General features: G+C 57.1%; 2 protein-coding genes across 3 annotated transcripts; one reads left to right on the plus strand and one right to left on the minus strand.

Annotated features, from left to right (window-relative positions):
* The first annotated feature begins 1,805 nt into the window (after positions 1–1,805).
* On the plus strand, positions 1,806–5,195 carry THTPA (thiamine triphosphatase). The gene is made up of 3 exons (XM_059708324.1): positions 1,806–2,164; positions 2,500–3,051; positions 4,350–5,195. Exons 2-3 carry the CDS (start codon positions 2,505–2,507, stop codon positions 4,493–4,495), a joined length of 693 nt encoding a protein of 230 aa, XP_059564307.1. The 5' UTR covers positions 1,806–2,164; positions 2,500–2,504; the 3' UTR covers positions 4,496–5,195.
* On the minus strand, positions 5,181–12,859 carry AP1G2 (adaptor related protein complex 1 subunit gamma 2). 2 transcript variants are annotated; one of them, XM_059708299.1, is made up of 22 exons: positions 12,755–12,859; positions 12,129–12,333; positions 11,577–11,701; positions 11,305–11,446; positions 11,088–11,184; positions 10,847–10,923; positions 10,641–10,736; positions 10,145–10,225; positions 9,779–9,877; positions 9,583–9,638; positions 9,303–9,416; positions 9,022–9,162; positions 8,883–8,937; positions 8,678–8,800; positions 7,962–8,051; positions 7,722–7,849; positions 7,364–7,468; positions 6,901–7,024; positions 6,686–6,821; positions 5,842–6,005; positions 5,551–5,649; positions 5,181–5,466 (listed from the first exon to the last, which is right to left on the minus strand). In XM_059708299.1, exons 2-22 carry the CDS (start codon positions 12,330–12,332, stop codon positions 5,365–5,367), a joined length of 2,358 nt encoding a protein of 785 aa, XP_059564282.1. In that variant the 5' UTR covers position 12,333; positions 12,755–12,859; the 3' UTR covers positions 5,181–5,364. The 2 variants fall into 2 exon arrangements, with proteins under 2 accessions (XP_059564282.1, XP_059564271.1); XM_059708288.1 differs by lacking the exon at positions 12,755–12,859 and having other exon boundaries at positions 12,129–12,496.
* Positions 12,860–12,896: the final 37 nt, after the last annotated feature.

A 12,896-nucleotide genomic window follows, 5' to 3' on the forward strand; every position in this document is an offset into this window, starting at 1 on the left:
GGGTTGGTGAGGCAGAGCAGCTCGCCCAAAGCCAAACGCCTCCAAATGGAAGCTGGCGCCCTGGCCGGTGTTGCCAAATGGTCAGAGTGTCTGCCTGACCACCAAAGAGTTGTGGGTTTGATTCCTGGTGGAGGGAACGCAGGTTCCATCCCTGGCCCAGCCGGGTAGGATGGTCAGGGGCAGCCGGGGGCAGTGCCGATGGCAACCAATCAATTTGATTTGTCTCTCTCATCTCTCTCTCTCCCCCCCTCCCTCCCTCTTTCTCTCTTCCCTCACCCCCTTCCCTCCCTTCCATCCTCCCTAAAAATCAATGGAAAGAATGTCCTTGAGTGAGAGTTAACAAAAAAGAAAAAAAGTGAGCTGGGGGTTTACCCCAGACCTATCTGGCTCCCAAATCTGGTCTTTCCTGTCCGTTAAGCTGCCTCTGGCCGCTGGGATTGGGTTTTGTAATTCAGGGAAGAGATTAGATCTTCTTCCCCTCGACAACAAAACTGAAAAGCAAAGGACAGATGAAAAGCAGGCCAGTGAGAGGAGTTAGTGGCTGGGGTGCCCCCTCCCTGCCCATTGGTACTTGTCATGGCAGGTGGGCTGGGGGGTGGATGCATCCAAGACATCCCAGGTCAACACACCACGTTTGTAACCCAGCGTCCTCCCCGCACTCACCACGGTTCACGCTGGGAGAGGACCCTGCTGAGAGCCTAGCACTCCTCGCCAACCATAGGAGGGCAGCAGGAGTTGGTAAGAGCCACCACGTCCAGAGGGGCCGGCATGCAGTGACTCCTCCAGGGAACCACAGTCCTCAGAGGGACGAGGGAGCAGGAGGGTCTTTATTTTATTTCCCAAAGCAGTCAAAGGGCCACCCCCACGTCTTCCTGTATTTTAAATGGCCATGAGTAGTCTCCACTCCTGACAAAACCTGCTCAGTGTCCCCTGGACACTCCGTGACACACTCCTCAGCCTGGCACTCAAGGCCTTTGCCAACCTGCTCCACAACTTACTTCTAACTTCATCTCCTTCCACACTGGTCAGGCGCTTTCCAGCTTTGGGGTCTTTGCTCAGGCTGTTCCTGTCTCCATCCGAGTCTCCAACTGTTGAAATCCCATCACATCTTTAATTCCCATCCCAAATATCACTTCCTCCTCAGACAGAAAGTTTCCCACCCACCCTTACCCTGGACATTCATGCCGAGGCATGAAAAAAACCCAGAATAGCTAAGCTTGTCTTAGTTATGCTTTTAAATAAATAAATAAATAAATTTTTATTTCAGAGAGGAAGGGAGAGGGGGAGAGACCGAAACATCAATGATTAGCGAGAATCCACACACCCTGAGCCCAACACCCAGGCATGTGCCCTTGACCAGAATCGAACCCAGGACCCTTCCGTCCACAGGCTGACGCTCTAGCCACTGAGCCAAACCAGCTAGGGTTCTTAGTTATGCTTTTATCAGCCCATTGCCAGTGGCCGGCATTTAGTGGCCCCCTAATAGTCAAGAACATATCTGCCAGACAGTGTCCCAATGAGTGGCTTGTATTCCAGGCCCATCTGCTTATGGGGGGAGGGGTTTGGAGACCAGACTGGGGCCTCAGCCCCTCCCACCCTACTCTCCCCACCGCCCCAGCTCAACTTTAGATAGTCTCCTTGGCACTATTCGCAGCCACCATAGCGATGGTGATGGTGGAAGGGGGGAACGGGGAAGGGGGGGGGGGGGCAAAGTCTCCGTTTGGAACTACATCTCCCATCATGCATCCCGGCCCCAGGATGCCAGGCTCCTGAAGCGCGGACCGGGGCCGCTCCCGGGATCCGGGAAAGGTCGGCGTGAAGAGCAGAGCACAGGGAGCCGGCCCGTCCCCTTCTCACGGAGGTCCCGGCCCTTTAAACCCTAGCAGGCCTCTCGGGCCGCGGCACTACTACGTCGGCCTAACATGGCCGCTCGCGCTGGGACTGGTCCGGCGTGCAGAGCCGGGCCGAGGTCCAGGGCCAGGGACTGTTCCCGGCGTCCCTCGCGGCGTGGCGTGGGCTCTCGTCGCCACCTCCAGGTCCCGCGAGAGGGAGACCTTCGGGCTTCGAGGCGGCACCCGAGGCTCCTCTGGACCGCGCTGTGGTTGGGGAGGGCTGGTCGGCGGGGTCGCCCGGGCAGTGAGCCCCCGGCCTGCAGGGTAACGAGGTGTGTGGGGAGCGCTGAGAGGACACCGGCCATGCGGCCTGCTTCCGAGGGAGCCCCTTGGATTGAGGACATCTTCAGCGGTGCAAGGGATCTTACTGGAGACCTGTCACTGTCACAGTCTTAAAACATCAGACAGACGGGGGGCGGGGAGAAAGGGCTGCAGCACCAGCGGATTCTGGGACAGTGTTTGTGTCTCATAAGTTCTTACAAGGGTGTGTGTGTGTGGGGGGGGGGGGGGGGGGCGGGGCGGGCGGGGGGCGTGTCTTTGCTGAGCTGTCACGCTGCAAGGCTGAGCACCCTTGGGAGGTCAGCAAATGATTTTTGATTGATTGCAGGTAGTATGGCCCAGGGATTGATTGAGGTGGAGCGAAAGTTCGTTCCTAGGCCGGAAACAGAAGAACGGCTGCAGGAGTTGGGGGGCACCCTGGAGCACCGGGTCACCTTCCGAGACAGCTACTATGACACCCCTGAGCTGAACCTCATGCGGACTGACTACTGGCTGCGACAGCGAGAAAATAGTGGTTGGGAGCTCAAATGTCCCGGGACAGCAGGTGTCTCTGGACCCCACACTGAGTACATGGAACTCACAGCCGAGCCTGCAATTGTGGCCCGGCTCTGTAAGGTGCTGGGGGCTGAAGTCCCCGGGGCTGAGGGCGTGGCTGCTGTGCTGGGCCCACTGGGACTGCAGGAAGTAGCTAGTTTTGTGACTAATCGAAGTGCCTGGAAACTGGTGCTTTCCAGAGCTGATCCAGAGGAGCCTCCGCTCAGGGTGGACCTGGACACAGCCGACTTTGGCTACGCCGTGGGTGAAATAGAGGCCCTGGTGCCGGAGGAGGCCGAAGTCCCCGCCGCCCTAGAGAAGATCAGCAAGTTGGGCAGCATGCTTGGTGCGGGAGGCAGACCCTCTGCTTTCCCTGTTCCTCTTCCGGGCGTACCCAGCGGGCCAGGCGGCAGGGAGGGTTTGGGCGTTATTTCTCTAATGGGAATTGTTTTAGCAACTTTCTAGAAGACTGAGTTTTCTTAGGTTTCTATCCAATCCCCTTTCCTCTTTTGCAGTCGTGCTCTAATCTTGATTTAATTCTGCCGAGTGTCTCTAATCTATTTCAGTCATTCTGATTTAGTTCGCATACCTCTAGCCTTCAGTTCTATTTGTCAGTTCTCTGCTTCAGTCCTTCAATCCATCCTCCCCTCTCCCAACTCCTACCCCCTCATTTTTACAGCTACCTAGATCTTCATTTAATTTGTCCTGTTAGCTTTCAGTACAAAGCAATAATGCATTTATGAGAGACCACTGGGGCAAGCACTGGCAAGCTTCTGTTTTTCCTGTTCCTAAGTTAGTGCCCTTGTAGACAGTTCATCCACACAGTATGGGGTGGCGCATCCCATGAGGCCTTACAGCTCTTGAAAGCTGTTCTCACCACCTCAGCAAACATATACTGAGTTCCTAGTTATGTGCCCAGTATGCTGGCAGGTACTCCCAATAAGACACAGGCTTATCATGGCTCCACCACATAGAGGCTAAAATTCTGTGAGTCCTAACCCATGGCTATAGCTGCTTTTCTCTCTCTCCTCTCTCTCTCTTTAAATTTTAGAGAGAGAGGAAGGGAGAGGGTGAGGGAGAAACACTGACCAGTTGCCTCCCATATGCACCCCAACCGGGCATTGAACCTGTAACCTGGATATGTGCCCTGATCAGAATTGAACCTGTGACCCTTCAGTGCACTGGACAATGCTCCAGCCACACTGGCTAGGGCTCTCCTTTTCTTTCTACACCCCTCGGGTTCTCTGTGTATCTCTATATGTGCCTCATTACCAAATCAATGAGCTTTGGCCTGTCTAGGTGGACTTTAATCTTAGTTGGGGGACAGGAGCAATATACTGAAATAAGTCGATACTCGGGCACCCTCTGTCTTCACGGTGCCTACGTGCCTCTTGACCATTTCTCCTTGCTGGAGGAGGAGCTCATGCTTGGTTTCCCAGTCCCACTCCTGCCAGAAGTGGCCCCTTTAGGCCCCACTTCCAAAATCAGGGAGTGGGCTGTGGGTTAGCCAGCTGGTTGGACGGCTGGCATTCCTAATCCCAGGGCTGCCTTGGAAACAACTTTGGGGTCCAGCTCTGTGGGCAGGGAGTAGACTCCAAGCATTTGTAGCTCTTTCTGGTTCTCTTATTCTCCTTTTGCCTATAGGTGTGTTGGCACAGGAGCGGGCACCTGCCAAGCTGATCGTGTACCTACAGCGTTTCCGGCCTCAGGACTACCAGCGCCTGCTAGAAGTACACAGCTCCAGAGAGAAGCTAGAGGGGACTCATGATGCTGACAGTAGCCTGGGCTAAGGTGTCACTTCCTCAACAACAGAGAAGAGAACTCTGAGCCCAATGGGGTTCATTCCTTTCCTCACTGTGCCTGTTCTCCTGGCTTCCCTTTCCACCGTGACTCCCCTCTCACCAGCTCTGCCTGTTCCTTCACCCTACCCTCAGCTATCCTCGTGGAGCCCTCCCAGGCTGCCTCCTCTCCCTCATCCGTCAGATGCAATCTGTGGGCCGCCCCTCTCCCCTGGCCGCTAAGCAGCCTCCATTGATTTCCGCTCGTGTTTATAGGATTTCCACTTAGCCGTGATCAGTAGTTAAGCACAGGAAAATCCCTTGCCACCCCCCTTCCCTTGGTCGATGCCATTGATTCTGCCAGCGGCTCCTAAACCACCTTACAGCTGAGTTAGAGATGAGGGGAGGCAGGAGGGATTTCCCTGCCTTGGGGGGTGGGGAATAGCGGCAGGTTGGGGATACGGGTGGGAATCCCTGTTGGAAACCTAGACATTCTGGTTGGATTTTGCCACTGTGCCCTGCTCTGGCCCACATGGTAAAGTGCCTCCTGTGGGGTCAAATTTGTTCCCCAGCCCAGAGAGGGGTAGAAAGAAAACCCTTCTTTGTTGAAACAGATTCCCGAGACCAAGGGAAGACACATACTTCCTGTTAAGACTTGTTCCTTGCTGTTATTCATATATTTTCTACCTCAAATATATACAAATATAACTCACCCCCTCAGGCTTTATTGGACTTTCATTATTTGTGGGGGAGAGGGTGGGCCCCCTCCAGTTTTTGCAAGGGCAAGCACAGGACCAGAGCGCCACCTGCTGGTCGTCCTCAGCTGTGGGCTCCAAGCGCCTGGGAGCCCAGGGGTTTGGGACCCAGGAGTGGAGGCCGAGTTACTGCCATGCCTCCACAGGCAAGTTGTTCACCTCAAAGGTCTCCTGCACGGGCCGGCCACAGTGGTCGTAGGAGAGGCGCAGCTTTAACCGCAAGGGGGCCTAGGAATAGAGTGGAAACCAGGGTGAGCACAGATGGCTTCTCCCTTCCCTGGATCCTATTCACAGGAGGCTCCTGGAGCTCACCTTGTTAGGATTGAGGATTCGGAGGACCTGGGTCACTGGAAGGCCACCCTGGGCCGGAACGGTGTCCCCACTGGGGGCCTGGAGCTGCAGCTGGAAACTCTGAACACAGGAGATTGGGCAGGGTCAGGGTCAGGCAAGCCCTGCACACCCAGTAGTTTCAAACCCTCTTCCCGTAACTCCCCAAGAGATCGTCTCTGCACGGCACCCCCTTCTCATCCCCTTCTCTTTCCCATCCGCCTCCTCTGCTTACTGGCCTTTTCCCCGGGAGTGCCCAGGCCACCTTCCACAAACCTTGGGCACCGCGGCCTGGCAGATGAAGTGGGTGACATCACCCTCTGAGGCGTTGGTAGCAGTGGCCGTGATTAAGAGCAAAGTAGGGGTTCCAGGCGGTCTAACAAAAGACAGATTCAGCTGTAGTCCTTCCCGCTCGAACACTTTGAGGTTTGGGATGGGAGCTAGAGAAGGAAGAGAGAAGCGGCTTACTGTATGGAGCAAAGATGAGTTCACTCATTCTTTCATCCAACAAAATTTAAGTGAGCACCCACTGGGTGCAGGGCACTGCTTGAGATGCTAGTGACAAAGTGGGCAAGAAGTTGGAGCCGACAGTCTAGTTGGGGGAGAGAATAAACAAGAAAAGCAAGATAATCACAACCTGTAATTGGTGCTAGAAGGAAATAAACTAGGCCAGGATAACCGGGGGGAACTGACGAACATAGGAGTGGTAGGGGAAGCACCTGACCTTTTAGCTGAGGCTTGAAGAGTAAGAATAAGCTAGTCATTTGATGTGCTAGGGAAAGAATAGTCCATGTAAAAAGGACATGAATTGCCACGGGCTTGAGGTGAGAGGCTCTGAGGCGCTAAGAGGGGTCAGTGGAGTGGGTAGTAGGAAAGTATATGAGGTGGCCAGGGAGGGAACAGGGTCTTCAGGCCAGGATAAGACATCTGGAACAAAGGGAGGACAATGAAGGGTCTAGGAAGGGAGTACATGCCAGAACCCTTTTACCTACTAAGATGGGGGTGCTATGGGGGGCACACAGCAGGGAAGAGGGTACCTGAACCTCAGAGCTTGGCTAAAGGGAAGAAACATATTTCTACACCTTCCTCCCCAAGACATCTCCCTTTTACTGAGGCTTACCTGGGGCTAGGGGAGCACAGGGAAGGTCGAGCAGGTGTATTAAAGTGCCTTCTGGGGAGGGATCCACAGGGGGAGGCTGCTGGGAATCCTCAGAAGGCCCATCCAGGAGGTCTAGCAGATCCAAGAGCTTTGAGGCCTGTGGGGAAAGGGCAGAAGGATCAGGGCGAGGCATGGAAGCCCCAAGTCCTCTTCCCCCGGGGCTTCCGCCTCCTTACCTGGGGCTCTGTGGGGACGGGGGCTGGTTCCAAAAGGTGGGTTGCTTCTTTGCTCTCCTTCACTTCCTCCTCAGCCTGCGGGCCACCTCGGTCCACAAGAGGCATCTTTTCTAGGATGGCCGCCCTGAGAGATGGAACGCAGGTGTGGCCCTCTGGGTGGACCCTGCACTTTTGCAAGAGGCATGCGGCAGGAGGAGTAAGAACATGGAGCCCTGGACACATGGTGGGTTGGAAGTGCCCCTCTGACTTCCCAAGGTGGCACACTACTGATGGTTTCCAGATGAGCAAGGAGGGCTGGAAGCCAGCTTGGCTTCAGTGAGCTGTGGGTGGGAGGCTCTGACTGTGATGAGGAGGGCACCAGTGAGGTTGTGACCCCTGCACCCAGAAAGGGACTTTGGGGAGAGGGCATTTGGGGAGAGGGCAGGAATTGGGGTTCTACGCTGTGGCAGGCTGCCAGTCGCACCTCATGTGGTCGTACTTCCGGAAGAGTGTGTTGTACTCCACAGCCCGCTGCTGCAGCTCCACGTCGAGGCAGCTTCCGTAGATGGACACCACCTGGCGGATGCGGCTGGGCCAGAGGGTGGTGTGTGAGCGGGAATGGCAGTCTGCCTTGCCCGTCGACGCCAGGATGTGGCAGGGAAGGGAGAGGCCCCACAGAGCAGGGCGATGCCCATGATACTTGGCGCAAAAGGAAGAACCTAAGAATTGGGGGTATGGGGGGTGCGCCTGGGGAGGAACTCAGAAACTGGTGGGCAGAAGGGACGTTGTCACTGGAGGCGCCAAGAAGAGGGTCTCTGGGAGGGGCTGGGGCTCCTTCTTACTTGTTGTCCCCACGAAGCCGGGTGCTAAGCTTCATGAGGGCTGTGAGGGCGTATCCTCGGGTGGCTGGCAGGGACATATGGGACTGCAGCACCCTTTCCAGTAATGCCAGCACTTCTTCTTCTTCCACCTTTGCAAGGCGGGGGTGGGGGGTTGGGGGGTGAGGCATAGATAGTGACCCTGGGCCAGCCCTGCCTTCCCCGACAAGTCCCTCCTCAGTGTACCCTCAATGCAGGTCTCACCTGAAGTGGCTCAGTTTCCTCACAGCTCCCCTCCAGCAGAAGGTCCCCGTACTCCCCAATGCACCAGGCTGCCACTTGCACCAGCGGTTGCTGTGTAGGATAAGACACATGCTGGGCCAGTGTCCCTCACTTCCAAACCCTGTGACACCCCTTTAGGTTTGGAGGGGTGGGTAAAGGAAAGGAGGGGCCTCGGCACAAGGAAGTTATGTTAGTTCGTCCCCCCACTGTCCTGGTTCCTGGGCGTCCTCTGCCCTCTGGTGGCCAAGTATCAGAACTACATGGTCTAACCACAAAGGGTGCAGCAAGGATGAAGTGAGGGTCCCCACTTAATATATGGAAAGAGGGCTACAGATACTGACTGGCATCCATTAATTCACTCAGCATTTCAGTAATAAAAAACATACATGCAGAAAGAGCTTTTATTGATCTCATTTGATCCCGCAAGACAGTTCTGGGAGTGGGCAGGGTAGAAAGCTGAGTGTGCCAAGCATTAAGAAAGTTACATTCGTCATCTGGTTACACAGCCAGTAGGTACCAGAACCAGAAGTCCAGATGTTCTTACTGAAAACAGGGCTCTGCCCTTGAGGATGTCCTCCACTAAGAAGAAAGTTCTGACTTTGAGGGAAAAACCATTGGGAACCAGGTGTCAGGAGTCGTTGGCTCAGGAAGGGCTGGGAGGGTTGGGCAGCCTGGAGTCTGGGTGGTGGGAACATTACCTGGGAGATGTCCTGTGCCAGGGCGCTGTAGAGGCGGCGCACAGAGTAGGCGTGTAGCTCCTGGGCCCCACCAATCAGCTGGGTCAGGTTGGCCACCGCATCATCCCGAACATGGGAGCCGGCCTGGAGTAGGGTACACGGCCAAGTCAGTGTGGCGAGCCCTGCCTACTCCTGCCCAGTTCTCTCAGGCCAGCCCCTGCCTCACCATTGTCAGCACTCGCAGGACGGTGTCTATGTGCCACCGCTTGGTTGGGGCGAACCTAGGGGACATAGGGCATTTCAGTCCTAGCAATGACCCTCCCCAGATTCCACCCTCTCTGCCTCCTGGGCACCTGTCACCTCACCTCTCTGCGGCCAGCAGGATTCCTGAGGCACAGTCTGCCCGCAGATCAAGGGGGCAGGACTCCAGGAAGCCCTGAAGCTCTTGTGTCATGGCTCGCACGTTGGAGCTGTTCACCAGAGCCAGGCTCAGTTCCAGGGCCCGCCTGCCAGGAGAGAGATGTGTCCATACGAGGTAACTTAGGCCCTCCTCTTCCCCAAGCCCCTGTCTTAGTCCCCTTACTCCAGCTGCTCTGAGCCGGTCCATATCTTGGCCACCAGAAGCTGGGCCTTCTGTCTTGCTCACCGGCTGAGAGAGGCGTCAGGTTCCCGAAGACACTCCACCACAGTGGGCCGGTGTCGCTGCACAGCGCTGTGATCAGACTGCACCAGGCGCAGCAACGATGTCAGGGCTACGTATCTGAACAGAATGGGAGAGGCCCCATCACGCCATGGCCAGCAGCCCTCCTCCCCACACCATTCTGCCCTGAGTACAGGGATAAGAATGAATTGGGAGGCTCTGGGAGGAGCAGGGCAGAGGGCCAGGGTTCAGTGGCACAACCCAGCCAGACACATGGCATTTTTACCTAATATTCTTGTCACTGTTGAGCAGGAAGCGGCCTAGAATGTTGACAGCTAGAACCTATGGGAGGCAGAGGTCAGGGACAATTCGGGAAGGAGCAATCTGCTCACTCAGGAGTGGGGACTGCCTGCCACGGGACCTGTCTTCCCGGCTGGGGCAGGTGGGTGGGGCCACAGTGGGAGAGGCATATGAGATGGTACCCGCAGGCCAGCTGCAGAGCGGATGTCCACGATGGTGAGCACAGTCTCAAACAGGACCGCGCTGCCTGCATTCCGGCTGGTGTCTGTATTAGTGGCCACCTGAACGGATGGGACGGAAGATGCATGTAAAGTGGGCCCTGTCCTCTCCTCACGTCTCTGGAAGGTCTCCACAATGTCATCCAGTCCTCCACCAGCTAACAAAGTTCCCTAAGCCCCCACACACTATGTGCCCCTCACGGATACCACAGTCTGGAGGGAAACCGAGACCTGATTATATGGCCACCTCACGGTGAGTTAGCCTGTGAGAGCTGCCCAGGTGGGATCACAGAGCAACATACTTAACCGGCGCCCCTCCCAGTTCCCCACCTGGGCCAGCAAGTCATTCATGCTCTCACTGCTCTCCTCGTGGTTCCGGCCCAGAATCCGAAGCAGACGAAGTATCTGGACCTGTGTTTGGGTTAAAGGTGAAGAGGTTCTTAGGGTAAGGAGTGAAGGGGCTGAGGAGGAAAATCTGACATTGAGGAGAGAGAGCATTGGGAGGGTCTGGCTGGGTTCCTAGAGCCTCCCTGTCCCCCCCCTGCCTCTGCACTACAGGTCCCTTAGGCCCTGGGAGGGGACCCAGAGATATGTGAGGCCAGGGGGTTTGGGGACAGGCTGTTTTTTTTTATTGTCAGTAAACTGGATTTTCTGACCTTCAGGCATCCCTTCCCTGCACTGGTCCTCGGATGACCTGGGCAGTCCTGTGCCTGCCACCCTACCCTGCCCAAGGCACTAACTGAGCCCAAGTGTTCTCCGGGAGGTGAGCACTGGCCACGGGCTTACTGCCAAGCTCTCTGTTCTACAGCAGAGAGGCTCAGCCCACCTGTAGGAAGGGGTCACTGACTCCAGATATGCTGTGTTCTGTGGAGTGTCCCGTCGTCACCAGAGTCCGGAGGATCTGTACCAGCTGGGGCACCACCTGGAGGGAGGGCACAGCCTTATCTGGGCAGTCTTCCTAATCTTCTCCACCATCAGCCCCATCCCAACCCCTCTTTTCCTGGCCCAGGGCCTGTCCCTTCACCAGCCCACCTTTCGAAAGCGCTTGAGGGCTGCAGGGCTTCGTTCGCAGAGCTCTGTGATCAGCGTGATGGTGCCCAGCAGGACGCCTGGGGTCAGGGCAGGGGAAGTGAATGGTGGGCCAGGGGCACAGGAGGGTCTACTGTGTGTGTGCACATACTACCCTTCTCCAATGAGCTAAGGTTCCGGTCCCATTTTCCGCCTTTGGCCATAGCCAGAGCTGAGGAGGGAACGGGGAGCCCTGTGGTCTTACCGTGGTGACGTTCGTGAAGCAGTTTGGCACAAACCGGGAGGAAGGTGTCGGAGAGCTCAGGGACTTTTCGGATCATGTGCACTGCAGTCAGAACAGCCTGCAGAGGTCAGGGGGCTCAGAGAGGGCAGGGGTCTGCCAGGATGGGACCCCCGCCTCTGCCGTATGGCAAACAGGACAGTTTCTGGAGGGACAAGCATCTAGAGTCCCGCCATCTCACCTTCTTACGCACATAGGGGCTTCGCTCCAGGAGCAGTTTCTCCACCTCAGTGGCCAGGTCCCGGCACATCTCAGCAGAGCCCATGGTGCTCAGAGTGCACAGGGCCAGGCCTTGTACGGCCTGAATACCCTGGTTCAGGTCACTGCAGAGTTTGGGGAGGACCGTCAGTCAAGCCTCTAGTCCTTCCAGTACCCGCAGCAGGCAGCCCCCTGGGAGTTCCCGGTTCCCCTCTCCCATCTCCCCGATTCCGAGTGCTTCCCAGAAGCTCTCACTTCTTGATGCTGTTGGTAATGAGCAGGTGGGCATCCTGCCTCTCATCCAGTAGAAGCATGGCCCCCAGGTAGCCCACCCTCTTGTCTATGAACCTGGGGGAGGCGATCAGTTTCAGGCACTCCATCTATAGGGAGAGAGGCAGGCCAGGAAGGGACAGGAGTGAAACTGGAGGCTTCAACATCCCTTTTCTATCTTCCTCCTTAACACCAGGTAACCTTCTCAGGGCACCATATCCCGTCACTCTCCCTTCAGCAAAAGGTGAGGCTTAGGAAGTTCAGAGCTGGTGGGTAGTTTCAAGAAAAGGAAGTTGAGGAGGATGGGAGAGGGGAGGAGGTGCCCTGGATGGGGCTGGCCAGAGAAAGAAGGGTTCAGTCCACCGGATGACCAGTGGGGGCTGTAATGGGGAAGGAGGTCTGTGCTGCATGCTGTGAGGGCTTGGAACATTGTAGAATTTAAAAAAAAGGGGCAGCACAAACAGGTGAGCGGGTCCAGGACCCTATCCCAGCAGCCTCCCTCACCAAACTCAGAAGGCAGGCATCCCTGGGCAGTACCTGTCCAAAGTGGGCGGGGTAGCCCAGCATGTGGACATAGAGCAGTTTGGCCAGCTGGCGGTGCCTGTGCAGCGGGTCCCCGTCGCGGAAGGAGGCCCGGATGTGGGCACACTCCTTTTGGATCACTTCCCGCTCCTGGGCCTGGGTCTTGGCCCCTCGAATCTCCTCGATGAGATCTTGAAGCTTCAGCGAAGACATCACCATCCTGGGGGTGGCGCGGGGGGAGCAGAGCCCGGGGATGGAGAGGGCTTTCACCCTCTGTGGCCGGGCGTACCGGGCCTTTCTGCCCAGGCCGGCCCGGTGCCCCGATCCCGAGGCCGGGGTCCCACAGCCCCTCGGCCACCGAGCCTGCATTCACCTTTCCCCACGTGAGTCTCCAGACCCCGCCCCCTTCTCCCCGCCGGAGGCGACCCCCACTACGCATGCGTCCCCGCCCCGCCCTGCACCCGCTCCTACTGAGCATGCGGCGGAGCCCCGCCTATTTGCCCCCCTCCGCCCCACCTGGTTCCCCATCCCTAGCTCAGCCATGCCTTTCCTCGCAGGGCTCCGCGCTGTTTCTTCCGCGGGACCCCTCCCAACGCTCACATCTTAGGGCCCAGCTCCCCAGCACCAGACGCCAGCCTCACCTGGCTTCGGTCTCCACGGCGCTCCGCTCCCCCAGGCGTTTCCTGGTGCAGGGCCGGGCGGGGGTTGGTGCTCGGGCTGGTCCTTCCCTCTCCCCGCCCCCAGCACGGGACCCCGCCCCCCGGGGGCCGCCCCGCTGAGCCG

This window comes from Myotis daubentonii, chromosome 1 (genome assembly GCF_963259705.1).
Source record: "Myotis daubentonii chromosome 1, mMyoDau2.1, whole genome shotgun sequence".
NCBI lineage: Eukaryota > Metazoa > Chordata > Mammalia > Chiroptera > Vespertilionidae > Myotis > Myotis daubentonii.

Bases quoted from the DNA above. Each gene is read 5' to 3' on its own strand.
- THTPA (XM_059708324.1), top strand. From the start codon at position 2,505: ATGGCCCAGGGATTGATTGAGGTGGAGCGAAAGTTCGTTCCTAGGCCG. The intron at 3,052-4,349 runs GTGCGGGAGGCA...TTTTGCCTATAG, and splicing joins CAAGTTGGGCAGCATGCTTG to GTGTGTTGGCACAGGAGCGG.
- AP1G2 (XM_059708288.1), bottom strand. From the start codon at position 12,482: ATGCAGGCTCGGTGGCCGAGGGGCTGTGGGACCCCGGCCTCGGGATCG. The intron at 7,469-7,721 runs GTAAGAAGGAGC...CCTCTGGCCCAG, and splicing joins CGGCTTCGTGGGGACAACAA to CCGCATCCGCCAGGTGGTGT. The intron at 5,650-5,841 runs GTTTGTGGAAGG...TCCTGTGTTCAG, and splicing joins GCCAGGCCGCGGTGCCCAAG to AGTTTCCAGCTGCAGCTCCA.